The 13,844-nt window shown below is 35.8% G+C and overlaps 1 protein-coding gene across 7 annotated transcripts in view; it reads right to left on the bottom strand.

Moving 5' to 3' along the window:
* Positions 1-13,844, bottom strand: part of adgrl3.1 (adhesion G protein-coupled receptor L3.1) — a 149,869-nt gene that overhangs the window by 10,617 nt on the left and 125,408 nt on the right. For all 7 annotated transcript variants that reach the window (XM_072670607.1, XM_072670605.1, XM_072670608.1 and 4 more), the window contains exons 17-20: positions 10,660-10,726; positions 9,878-9,969; positions 2,745-2,913; positions 625-753 (exon numbers count right to left, since the gene is read on the bottom strand). In XM_072670607.1, coding sequence (XP_072526708.1) covers positions 625-753; positions 2,745-2,913; positions 9,878-9,969; positions 10,660-10,726 — 457 coding nt within the window. The remainder of the gene's footprint in view (positions 1-624; positions 754-2,744; positions 2,914-9,877; positions 9,970-10,659; positions 10,727-13,844) is intronic.

Genomic DNA, 13,844 nt, shown 5'->3' with positions numbered 1-13,844 from the left:
CATATACTTTTATTGCGATATTTGAAGACTAATAACAAAAGTAAGTTTAGGTTAAACAAGTTAATAACTTTAGGACTCAATTAAACATCTAATAGTAAGTTCTAAAAACAACATGATTTTAAAATTTTTCTGGTAACTTTTTTGCAAAGAAAGAGGTTCTATATATTACTGAAAGGGTTCTTGGTCTTGTAGCAACAGAAGAACCATTTTTGGTGCTACATAAAACCTTTGTCTGTAAAACCAAATTGTAATATAGATTCCCTAAATAAATAGATTAACTTATCTTTTTATTTAAAGGCCTTTTCAGTGTGAATTCAGCAACTTGTGCAAGAGTACAAGTAACCTCAAAAGGGAAATGCTTTAAAATTATTATGAGTGCTAACTGAATGCATGCTACACATGTGGAAAATAGAAACAAGGCTAAGAAACTCTGGGTTATTCCTTTAACACTATAGAGAGGAAGGAGAGAGGCCACGGGGTGGAGGCAGGATTCTGGAGGAATCATCAAGGTGAGTGACCATATACTTGCAGGGGTGCCATTGGTGATAATCCTTTGAAAGCACTCCTCTTGAATTTCTCCTGGTGTGTGTATGTGTGTGTGAGGAAGAGAGGGTGTGGTGTTACCTGTGAGTTAGTGGAGTAGCGTCCGGGTGTGCGCGCTGTGCTGGTCTTGGTGGAAGTGGAGATAGTCGACTCCACACTCTTTCCACTGCAGCAGTGTGTACGAAGGCACCTACCATACTCCTTACGCACCTGAAAAACACACACACGCACTCATATGGGCTTGCCCATGGATTGTTTGTGTAACTTCCTGTATGTATACAGTGCTTCTTTGGCTATCTGAGGAAATTACGCATTCACCTATTTATTCAGCATTAAGAGTTCACATGTTAAAACACTAACAATAAATAAACATTATACATTATGTTATTGAATCTCCCAGCTGGATTCAGATGTATCTATCAGATGTATCTATCTATACATTCAGATGTATCTATCAGATGTATCTATCTATGTATCTATCATTACTGTAATACTACTCATGTAATTTAAGTATGACTGACATTTTTTACCTAAAATTAAAGTAGAACTAAATTAAAAAATGTCAAATGTCATAAATTTAAAAATGATACAATTGTATAACATTATCATGTGCACCTAGTGCATCTCAAAAACATTCTTGCATAAGTCTTGTGCACAGTACTAGGTTTGTGTGTGTGTGTCTAAGTACTACAAAAGAAATTTTAAGTTGACATCAGGAAAGTCTAAACTCTAATCCTGCATCTTATTAATGCAACTTTAATAGTTAGCATGCTGGATGACCTTTTATTGTCATAAATGCAGTCCTAGAACATGGACAGACAGACACACCCACACTAAAGCTTTTCCACTCTCGATTGAGTTATTATCCATGAGGGACTTGATCTGCTTCGCTGGATTCAAAAACTTCTACTCCAGCATTAATGTCCCTTATCAGAATTGTACTCCCTCTTGCGTTTGCAATAATAAGACTGTAATTGCTTTTTAACGAAGTTAAGATGGACATCATGTTATTGTTTGTGCAGCTGTTGAAAGCAACCGTACATGACCTGCCAGGAAAATCACAGCATTTTATGAAGCTTGTCTCAGGAGACGGGTCAGCTCGACCAGCACACCCCAGAAGACTCTAAACAAGCAGCATTGAGGGCTAAAGTTGGAGAAGATTGAGAATTTATGGGTTTGGCTTTAAATGATTACTGCATCCAAAACCCCAAACTCTAATAACATGCAACTCAAGGCCAAGAATAACGTGTCTACATATGAGAAAAAAGCCCAGTTTGTTCGATGGGAGAATTCTTATTCTACAAGGTTTTTAAAAAAATTGAAAACATTGCTATTCTTAACAAAAGCAGAATCCATATTCTGACTTTAACTGAGCGTGTGAGACACTAACAGCTGGTAACACACAAGTGATGAAATTCAAAGCAGGTCTTTACAGTTAAGCTGGCAGCTAATGTATCATTAGCATAATTTTAAAATCAATAGTGTTAGAAAATTATAACAGCCCTTGGGGTATTCTTAGGGCTCCAGTAGTCTACAGTGTGAATGTCTTAGTTCATCATCCAGCATTTAAACTATAATACTTACATAACTACTGTCCACTGCTTTAAAAAACAATTCACACTTTTATAGTGTTATGGTGCATTCAGATGGTCATTGTTAAAACCTGTAAACTTCACCACAAGGAAGTTGCAGTCAAAACCAGGCAAAGTCATGAATACAAGTGGAAAGCATATGCAACAATAGGCTTATTCTGATATGAAACATTTAGATTATGATAATTACCTTACCTTTTATCACAGTTCATTATAAAGATCAAAGATTTCTGCACTTTGTATAACAGCACAGCGATCTTCAAGCATTTCTGTTTTAATGATTTTGGGTTCTGCAACATTTATTTTTTAGTGTTAGAATGTTTCATACAATTTAGCTGTGTCCACTGTGTTAGCTTTGTGTTTAGCTGGAAGCATGAAGGCTAGTGTGTGGTTTCTCTATATATCTGAAGCATCACCACAAACCAAAAGTCACTGTAAAGCTCAACAATGCTTGAGCAAAGTCAGTTATGCTCTCTTGAACTCCAGAAAACAGATGAGTGTGGCATCATTGAGGGTCAAATTCCCAATCTTCTGATGATAGGGCCAATCAGTTGTGCCACTAAGGAGCCCAAAACATTTCTTAAAACATGTGTGCTGTGTGATGTGTACCTTTTTCTGCAGAACACAGTGGAAAATGAAGATGAACATGCTCTGCAGGGAGTTAAATATGGTGAAGAGGTAGGCCATGATCATAGTGTTTTCATTAATGTACATCAGTCCAAAAGCCCAGGTCAAGCCCAGCAGACACAGCAAAGCTATATCGCCTATCACCCATGACCTAAAAGAAAGAAATATAGATAGAGAGAGAGGGAGAGATATGTATAATGGCAGAGAACAGTTTTTTTTTTTTAACAGATATTTCAAATATATAATCGTCAATGACAAAAATACAAAATGTACACAAAAATGTACTCAATCTGAAATTCAGATAAATTGTGTATCAGGTCAAGGGTTAGTTTATTTAGTTTTCCCCAGGGCTGATGTTTATACCCCATGAGGCAAATTCTCAACTTCATGATGGCTGTATATGATATCTACTGATATTACTTAAAGAGGAATTCCACTGATTTTTCAAAATGTAATCAGTAATTCAAGTAAAAACAAAAATCATTCAGAGAGGTTTTATGTTAAAAGGTTTTATATGTTGTGTCGATAATAAAAATACTATTTTGTCTTACAACAGCTTGCAATGGTTGATGATTTTATTTACAATCCAAAATGACCAGAAAGGTTACATGTAGGTTTTTCATTTTCTTAAATGACTATATTGCTGTATATTGCCATTATTCATAATCATATTCATGTAATAACATCCTGAGATATGGTAATTTGGGTCTTATCACCACCACGGTGAACTCTGACACAGTAAGCTTCTCATATGTAAGGTAATATAATTGTGTAAAATAGATAGTTTACAATTTATTTTAAATACTTAACCAGGTCAAATGTGTATCTACATCATAGCATTAAGTAAAAACAGCCTGAGGGTCTAGGAGGCAATTTAAGTGCAACCAAAAATGCGCAGAGAATTTTAGAAGGATTGTTTATGAATAAAGAATATGACAATAAGACAAATTTACAGAGGAAAAGTAAGACAGACAAACACACACATACACACATTACACACTAATGCATACACACCAGCAGAGGCACCAAACACGACCCCATTAATGGCTTGAGCCTGTTTACTTTATGTAGGAACATAACAGTGTTGGCACTTTAGCAGCTTGTATTTGGACTGGAACAATGGCAAAATCGGAATATAAACTATCTGCTGGTGCAGGCCATTATTCCCTTGGAGTCAAATGTCCTGCTGGCTCCCGCCTTAATGTCTGCTAGTCTGTACTTAGCACTGAGATTCACAACCATTTAGAAATGCCATTTACTCTTTAAGGTCATCCACACACTCACACACTTGCGCACACACACACACACACACATATATGCACAGTAAGTCATTTATACTGAGAATTGTGCTACTGTGACAGGCTAAAGTTTGGCACTAAAGCAAGATCATTACAGAGAGAGAGAAAGAGAGAGGGAGGTCAAGGGATAGAGACAGAGTGTATTATTGAAGAACCATTTTTTTATGATGATGGATAAAGTGATCGACTGTGCCACTAAACAGGAAAACTGAAAAACAAGGAGGTAACAGATAGATTAACTCTGAAAGACAGCAGGAACAGGAACAGCATTCGCAGGGTTAACAAACTATTTGCAGGATAGCTTTTGTTAAAGGAAAAGTTAAACATCACCACTGTAGGGAAGAGTATCACTAAAGGGCCCACTATTTACTATTATTATTATGATTATGATTATTATGCTATTATTACTTTTTTAACATGACATGTAATTCCAAGATATGATTAAATGGTGCTTTTAAATGTGTTACATGCTAAATATTGCAATATATATTCCAATTTGTGAAACTGTAATGTGACATTGTGAATTACTGCGATCTGAGACATTACAGCTTACTGTTTTGCTATACAATGTGATATGCTAAGTGATATGCTAAGTATTGTGACATTGTGATTTGATTTTGCTTAATATTACAGTTATATACTGTATATGAGTTCTGCAATCTGACAGTGAGATCTGCCATGAATTGAGACATGATGCTGTATTTTTTAGATTTTAGATTTTTCACATGCAATTCTTCATATGAGATATCATGAGTAATTCATGACCTTTGTAATTTACAATATGCTAAAATGACATTACTCCACCTCCCCATGTGAAATCACCCTCTGAGTAGGGCTATAGTTATTCCACCAAAGTAAAAAAAAAAAAAACACACGCAAAATCAGTGTTGTGTTGGTGCACTAGTGGCCTTAATACACAATAATTATTCTGATACATAGCATTATTTTACTAATTACTGATCGTGTAAAGCTGCTTTGTGAAATTTTATTTTATTTAATTTGATTAATAATGATCAAAAAATTGGTATTGTTACTATGTTTTCCCCAAAATTATCATGATACTACGTAATATAGATTTTTACGTCCCACCCCTACTTCACAGTGAGCTCTGGAGTTGCTAGTCAAACTAAAACAAGAAAAAGGAATGACAAAAGGGCTACACACTCCAATCAGAACACACACATCTGAGGGTACGTGTTATGATTGGTTAAGGTCCCTTACCGGTGGCCATCTGTAACAAGGCATGCCTCAACAGAACGCTGAAATAAAAAAATAAAAAAATGGAAACAGAAAGAAAGAACAGAAAAGACAGATAGTTCAGGCAGATGAATGATTCATAAATGTCATAAATAAACCAAAACAGAACTCAAAGAGATGGAATACATAAACAAGTAGGAAAAAATAAAGAAATAAATAAATAAGCAAGACACACACATTTGATGATGATGGTATAAAATTGGCTTTTTCCCCTATACAACATAATTTCACACAGAAATGTGATGCCATGAGACAGAAAAACTGTTAAAACTGCTAAGTCAGTTTAGAACAGCATCTACTTCACTGAAATAACAAAGAAGCATCTAAAACAGTGAAAGATGGCCAGTTTGCATGTAACCTGAGCTAATGCTAGTTTGGCAAGAAAACATTTTCAAGGAGGTTTTTACTTTGAGGCAACTTCTACCACCGGTTTTGACAACCATATGGAAATGCTGTCTACTGTTGTACGAAAGTCAATTTTCTATGGTGTCTGCTTGGAAGCTATAACTATTTTTTTTCTCCTTGGTGGTAATGTGTTTCTAACTTCAGTCTCCTCACCAGTAAATGCTTTTTATGGGCTATACTTTCCATTGACAGACTATTTACTGCTTTACACAGTAGCTATGTTTCCATTGACTTTCTGCACAATTTACATGCATTACCATGAAAATGCATCAAAGGATGTGTGACTTTTGCTGCCCAGTAGCTCAACATTCCCATTTCCACCTCTATGTCATGTGTGTTGTAAATTCCATTGCCTTTAATCAAATTTCCATAATCTACTGATCATTTTAAATGATCTGTTCATTTTATATTAGTCTTTCCATCAGAGCCAATATACTAGAGATGATGTCTCCCTGAGGTACTTGAGAACTTTCTATTTAGAGCGGCTTCAGCCTTTTCTGGACGTCGAAAAGTGGCACCATTCCTTTTAAAAACACTCCTGTCTCATCCAACATACCTCTCCACTGTGCCGGTGGTGTGGAAGCAAATGGAGGCAAGGCTAAAATATATCTCTTCAGCTTACTAACAAAGCATTGTGCTGAGAGGACACAAGGAGAGGACAGCAATCTGCCAAGGCCCTGGAATAATTGCAGTTTTTGTTACAAAAGTAAAACTATAGACTAAAGTCTATAATATGCAGGTTTAACAGCTTTCTAGCCAAAAAAGCAGTTTATATTTATATATCAAAAAATTAAATCTACAATATTTAATCAATGCTTTCTTTGTCACCTTTACACATTGGGTTTAAAGTCTTAAAACATTTGTTGTATCACAATTTCTTTTGGATGGAAAGTATAGCTACTGACCTGGCAGTGTTGGGTAAAAGCAATGCCTTAAAGTTTTATATATATATATATATATATATATATATATATATATATATATATATATATATATAACACGTGTGTGTGTGAATGTGTGTTCACTACCAGATGGGTTAAATGCGGAGGACACATTTCGCTGTACAGTGTACACTGTACAGTGACAAATACGTGCACATTTTTAAACTGTTAAAGCATTTATTGAATAACAATTATTTTGGATGGAAATGCTTATTTCCTGATTTCTTTATCATATTTATTTGAATATAGAAATTGTGTAATCTGTAGTAATAACCTATAGTTTAGATTACTGAAATGAGTTAGTAACTTCTAACGTGTGATTTTTGATACTTGTAATACTGATTTATCTTTAGGAAAAAAAAAATTATGTAAACACATAATGGCCTTGTACATAATTGAGTGTGTGCTGCCAGTGACAGCTGCCTGTGTGATATCGCTTGTTAACACAACCAGTGCAACGTTGTGCAACATCCTCTCTGCACTATAAACTCGATGGGCAACCTGTCAAAGCATCTAATCAGACTAAACTTGTTTTGCATGTTAATAGGAAAGTCATGGATAAAGACCTGACTCAATTTTGATTCAGAAACAAATAAATATATATATATGTGTATATATATTTATTTATTCTATTTTATTAATTAAGATTTTTTTTTGAGGCAGCTGTTTCTGAAGTCTTTCTACTGGATAGTTTGGAAAGTTTTCAAACAGCATCAGCCAAATTCATAATTTTAAAGTATAAATGAGAGTTCAAAGTAAATTCAGGGATAATTAAGTAATATTGGGTTTTGTACTTTACTGTGTACTGTACTATACACAATCGGTACAGTAGAAGTTAAGTAGTGAAAACTCTTTTTCTAGGAAATAGTATGTATGTAAGTTATCACATTCCAAATGCAATTGGTAATTTGTAATCAATATGGTTTTCAAATAAACTACCAAAAACTGATCACTAAATGGTACCTTAGAAGATGAATGAAACTTAAGAGGCCAAGAAAATCACCTACCTACTTTTCTAGGTCAAACAGGGTAGAAGCACACTAAAATATAGGATTTTGTTTTACGTAAATATGCTTTCATTTAAAGTATTTACTTGAGATTAAAAAAACAGTTAACCTGATTGTTACCACAGAATAATAATACAATAATACAACTGTAATGTTTTTCAAAGACTTGTAAGATGTGAAGCTCAGAAACTAAACCCCTGCAGTGGCTCTGGCAGCATCGTTCCTCAGAGAGGGGTTTTAGTGATTTTATCATGAAAAGTCTGGTAAATTTTGGTGCACTTTTACACTGAATCATGGGTAATTGCTGAACAGAAACTATACAAATTCAGGTCATGTCCAAAAATATCCTTTTGACACCTCACATCTATTATAAAGAAACTATATGTGACAAGTCATTTGTTCTCCACTGGCATCATAATGCTGTTTAGTGTTTCGACCTTGACTATTTCCAATTGCAATGTAATCTGAAGACAGACACCCAGCTTTCATAGTGTATTCGATATCTGTTTCAGGAAAAAAACTAAATGACCATGACCATTTACAGAAATGAACCTTTTTACCTACCATTAGAGCTATTACTGAAGAAATATTGCTCCATAAAAATACTATGTCTAATCACCTGGTTCCCTGTAAGGGATAATTAGATAAGCTAGGTATTTGATGGTAACTGTAAATACTAGATTAGGCTTCCTTAAGAGTTATACCAACACAAATTCACAATGTACTGTTTATTTGTCTTTATTCGAATGTTGATATGTTTTAAACAAATACATTTAGTACACAGATAAATAGCTTTAAAAATACCACTTTATGAAACCTAGCACTCATGCACAGTACTGTACACTACTCCCAGAAACACTCCAACGGCAGAAGCTTGGCAATGAGTTTCAGGCTTGATGTTGTATTCATGTTTGTCTTGTTATCTTTAATAAGAGCTTTTTTGAGACCACTAGGAATATCTTCGATTTCTCTACTCAGTGATATAGGAAGCGTTCAAAATCGTTCTTCTATGCCAGGTGACCACTAACCTAGGCCAGGTAGTCAGCACTTAAGATTACCTGCCTTAGGTGTGTTTGGAGCTGGAACAGAACAAATATGTGTACGAGCTAGAAGTCCTTTGGACCCCTCTGATCTCAACACTCTTTCATATATCCCTGTACTTTGAACATAAAACTGCATCTGAAATCATGCATTTCTTTTAATAATCACCAAAATTGCAATTGCCATTCTGCATTTGGGTCACATAACTTTCTTCTAGCAAACTCTAGACTGAATTATGAACATCAAAAGGAATAATCAATTGCTGAGACACGCCAAATAACCTAGATTCACTTTTGGAAGTCTAGTGCCGGGCTCGGGGGGAGTACAGCAGAAGTGTACTCCACACTTAGAAGTGTACACTATGTGATTGGGCACATTCCACCGTACTTTGGTCTGCCCCTTCCTTGACCCCTTGGCCCCTTCAACACATATTTGAAGGGCTGAGAATTTGAAAGTGTTTGGGACAAGCTTCCAATTTCAGCTAGGGTCCCCACAGAAAGCTTTGACATATTCAGTGGTTTAAATTCAGTGGGTGTTGAAAGCACACTATGAATGCAACGAAAGTGTGCAATATCCAACAAACCTTTGCACGCGTAGTACTGGATCAAATCGGAGGTCCAGCTTTTTTACAGTAATTGTTTGTGTAAATAACACTGTATGACATAACATGGAATAAACACAAATCAACTGATCAGTTATGTTTGGATGGGAACTAGAAATACTCCATTATTGGTATGGTTATGGTTAAGCTAACACATTTACACACAAAACCATAATGTTTTGTTTATTTATTCCAAGGTTAGTGTGCTTTTTGCACAAACACATACTGCCCAAAAAATTGCACCATACTGCCATGGAAAAATCTTGTATCGCCATTTACCTTTTTATTTTTTTACTTTTTACATTATTCAAAAACTACCTCGGAATGACAACTGGACTTGAAACAAAAATGTTCCAAAATGACTTTGAATAAAATCTTCCATTTTCATGAACAGCAAAGATATGTAGTTTATGTAGGTATATGATTTTTTAAGCCAGAGCCTAATCATTGTTCTAGCCTTAAAACCAGCAATCAACTCTAGATTTCCTACCAAATTAGGGCAAAACCAAACACACACACACATGTACATACACACACGTATACACAGACACACAAAAGGACTTACTTGATGTTGTCCAGGCAACCAGAGTCTGGTTTCAGAATAGCAGTGTGGTGGAACATCTTGTAAAGTGCAATGCCCAGGAAAATCACATTCAGCTACACAAACATGATAGTCAGAATTAAGAATCCAGAAACGGAACATTGTTCATCCTCACATAAAGTTAACTTTTTCAATTAAACTGATCCTGAACTGATGAACTCTTTATTTGTGGTATAGTTTCACAGTTATAGATTTACACTTTAGATAATATACTGTATGAACACAACCATCCTTTCTATATCCACTTTATGATGGCAAACTGACAAATGCTTACAATTACTACAGCACCCCTCCACTTCTCCCTCTTCTATCCTCCTTCTTTCTGTCTTTCTATCTCTACCGCTCTGTCTCTCTCTCCTTCTCCTTCTAACCTCCCCTCCCTCCCTCTCTCTCTCTCTCTCTCTCACTGTGCAGTTGTCAGTGGTGTCTTCTCTGTCTTGTGGGGCTTTAAAGTTCACCCAACACACTGTGACTTTCACATAATTGGTAAAATGTCCTCGGCAGACCATTATCTGCACCCCCTGCGTGTGTGTGGGTGTGTGTGTGTAGGAGATGTGGGGTGGTGGCTAGGGGTGCAGGGTAAAAAAGAGCGCAAGTGAGAGAGAGAGAAAGCGAGCGAGTGATTCTTCAAAACCATTATCTGCACCCCCCCACCACCACACCCCTCCAGAGACTGTGAAACTGGCTTTTTTCCATCCTGTGTGTATCCATATGTATGTTTGTGTGTGTGTGTGTGTTCTGCTCACCATGATGATGAGAGTTGCAGGGCCAATAAAACTCCAGATGAAGTAGGTATCTAACCGAAGCCAGCAACTACAGAAAACAACAGAAGGACAGACAAACAGACAGGCACACACACACACACACATGAAGCTGAAGTTCTACAATTTTAAATTCAAGCTATTTTTGTTACAACATGCACATTTTACACATTAAATAGAGTGTGGACACCATGTCAGCTGTTTCTTATGGATGGTTTTATGAGAATGACATGCATATGTCAACATCTTCCACATTTACGTCAATGTTTCATGACCTGTTCTAATGTCAACTTAACATTTACTATCACTAGTATTTAAAAACTATATGAAAATCAGCAGAATAAATCTAATTCCAAATTGAAAATTCCAAATTTTAACTATGTAAGACTCTCTTTGTCTTGCTATTTATAAATATACAGTTTCACTGAAATAAATTTTAAATAAAGTGTTTACTTTAAAGTAATATTATAGGATTTTACAAAAAATGTCACAAGTGTTCTCCTGTCCGTTTCTCCAAAGTTACATACTGCAGATAGCAGTGTGCTGAGCCTGGAGTAGCACTGACAGCAACGCTACTCTCCCTATTACAAGTCAGTGAGGCATCAATATGATTTTGAAGGTGTTATTTAGGTTCTGACTCTTCCATGAAGGTCATATTTGTGCAGGTGTTGCTGCAGAACAGAATAATGCACTCCAGTCACTCCAGAGTCTGCTAAATCATCCTGAAGGTCTTTTGAAGTAAAATTAAGGTTCTGATTTGCCTTGCTCACCATCTATCTAATTTTCTCTAAGTTTTCTTGGTCTTCCAGACCTGGACTTAAGCTTCTGTATTTCTGTTCAATGCCATTTCCTATTTAAATTACAAAACGGAGGCTACCTGAAAATATTGGTAGTGAACAAGCTTTAACTGAGTCATAATTAAGATCTAAAACCTTGAAAAAGTGCTCGCACTTGCACAATTTTGCAGAGAGATATACTTATAGTAGTACGAGTTAGGCTTTAAATTATTTTCAGAAGAATTACAACTCACATTACAACTTAAATCACAACAACATGATCAGCTATATTATCTACATTTCTACATATCTAGAATTATCCTCAAAAAGATAGTGAAGGACACCAGCCATCCCAACAGTGGACGCTTCTCTCTGTTGTGTGCTTTCGCTCCTTGATGTAGAGGGTGATTACAGAATATTTTGCAAAGCAATACATTTGTCGTTGGGTCGCATAAAGTGGTACAAATGATAACACTGTAACACTGTAAAGCACACTGTATGAAAATGTCCTCATAAAGTCTATGTATACTGTGTATACCATTGTACTATTCTTCTCTGTATATTGTGTGTATTGTCTGTAAATTATATGTAGAGTAGCTGTATATTGTTAACACTAGAGAGACACTAACAACCAGAAACAAATTCCTTGTGTGTGTGAACGTACTTGGCCAATAAATCTGATTCTGATTCTGAATCTGATATCTAGGCATGCATTTTGGTATCAGATCCATGTATCTGTGTCATCAGGTTAATGTTTGAAAGCAGCACTGAACAGATGTTTAGTTTTGACCCATATTGTAAATTAAAATGTATTGGCATCAGCAGATGTGTATAAGAAAGATTTTTTATCTGCATTTCCCTAATGGTAAGCATCTCATTCCTAGATGTAATCTAGTGCGCACTGTTCAGACATCACGCTCTAATGTCCGGAACATCATTACGTCTGTGGAACCTTCCAGAACGCCTCATAGCCTGCGGAATGGTCAGAACATAAAGCTGATTGACAGCCTATAACTGAATTATTCAACTCTCCGGCTCTGCTGCCCTGAGATCAGCTCTAAAAACCCAGTACGAGCGTGATTTTGTGTGTGTGTGTGGCCTGAACCACCTGCGCAACTAAGCATGCATTACCCATTACCCCAGAACAAGTTCTATATGGAAATGAATGCAGGAGCCAAATGAGATTATAAATACTTTATAGTCTCCAACAGGAGGAATGATGTACACTGGGACACAGTGATGCAGACAGTGCTGTTGAAGTATATTTCATCCACTGCTAAGCTGACCATGCTTATCACGGCCAGCACACTGCTCAATGACATCTTCTGTCCTCAACAACATGCAGCAGAGTTTTTATGCAGCAGAGTTTTATGTGAAAATCATAGAGATATTTTGGAAATCAAACCATCTGCATGTAATCACTGTCATTAAAACGTTTTTAGTTTTTAGTTTTACACCATTTGAACACACCCAGTAGAAAAATAAATAAATAAATGTTCTGAATTTTGAGATGCTTTTTTTAAGTGTGACCTATTTATCTGACCTGGGCAGAAAATGTGCATTAAACTCACTAGACTGACCGCCACTTATTCCTACACCACATTCAACATCTCATATTTAAATGATGATTTATGCTGAAATATTGATGGGGAAGAACATTCCTTTAGGGCCTGTCTGGCCACTAAGCTGCAGTGACATTGTCGCCATGCTCCCCCTTATGAAGATGAATTTAGAAAGAGTTTAACCACTTCTGAGAATGTAGGTGTAAAAATCCACAACCACACATCTTACACTTATAACCTTTGACGTGTGCAGATGTTCACAGTACTAATTTGATTTTTTTGCATGTCCAAACAAACACAGTGTCTCTTTAAAATGGCAACTTTAAAGGAGAATGTTTACTTTTGTAAGTTACAGTAATTCTATTTTATTTTAATTGCTTTTGGAACACTTCTGTTGGTCCATTCATTATGAAATGCCTATTCACACTGGTGTGTTCAAAAGATGTAGTAACATAAAAATAGAAAGAAATAGATATATGTTGTCATTTTTTAGAGAAAGCAATTTATGTAAATGTGTGCATCACAAATGGTAACTAGGTTTCAGTTTATGTCATGAGACAGTGTAAATTTCTGATTTATGATGTCTGGTTCTATACAACGTATTTTTAGTCACTGATAATCAGATTTTATTATGATTGTTTTTATTTGGCAGAAAAGCCCAACTCCAAGACAAATGTTGTTTCTTTTCTTTGTCTGAGGAGAAATATTGCAGATTTCAATATTGTTTTAATGAAAGTGCACTGTTTTTGTTAACCCCCCTTAAGAGAAAGAAGGAGATTTACATCATTTTGTACAGCATTTAACTGTAGGGGGTTCTGGACACAAATGAGAA

This window comes from Salminus brasiliensis, chromosome 24, assembly GCF_030463535.1.
Source record: "Salminus brasiliensis chromosome 24, fSalBra1.hap2, whole genome shotgun sequence".
In the NCBI taxonomy this organism is placed as follows: domain Eukaryota; kingdom Metazoa; phylum Chordata; class Actinopteri; order Characiformes; family Bryconidae; genus Salminus; species Salminus brasiliensis.
Note: the sequence above shows the minus strand (reverse complement) of the source record. Positions and strands in the feature narration are given on the sequence as shown.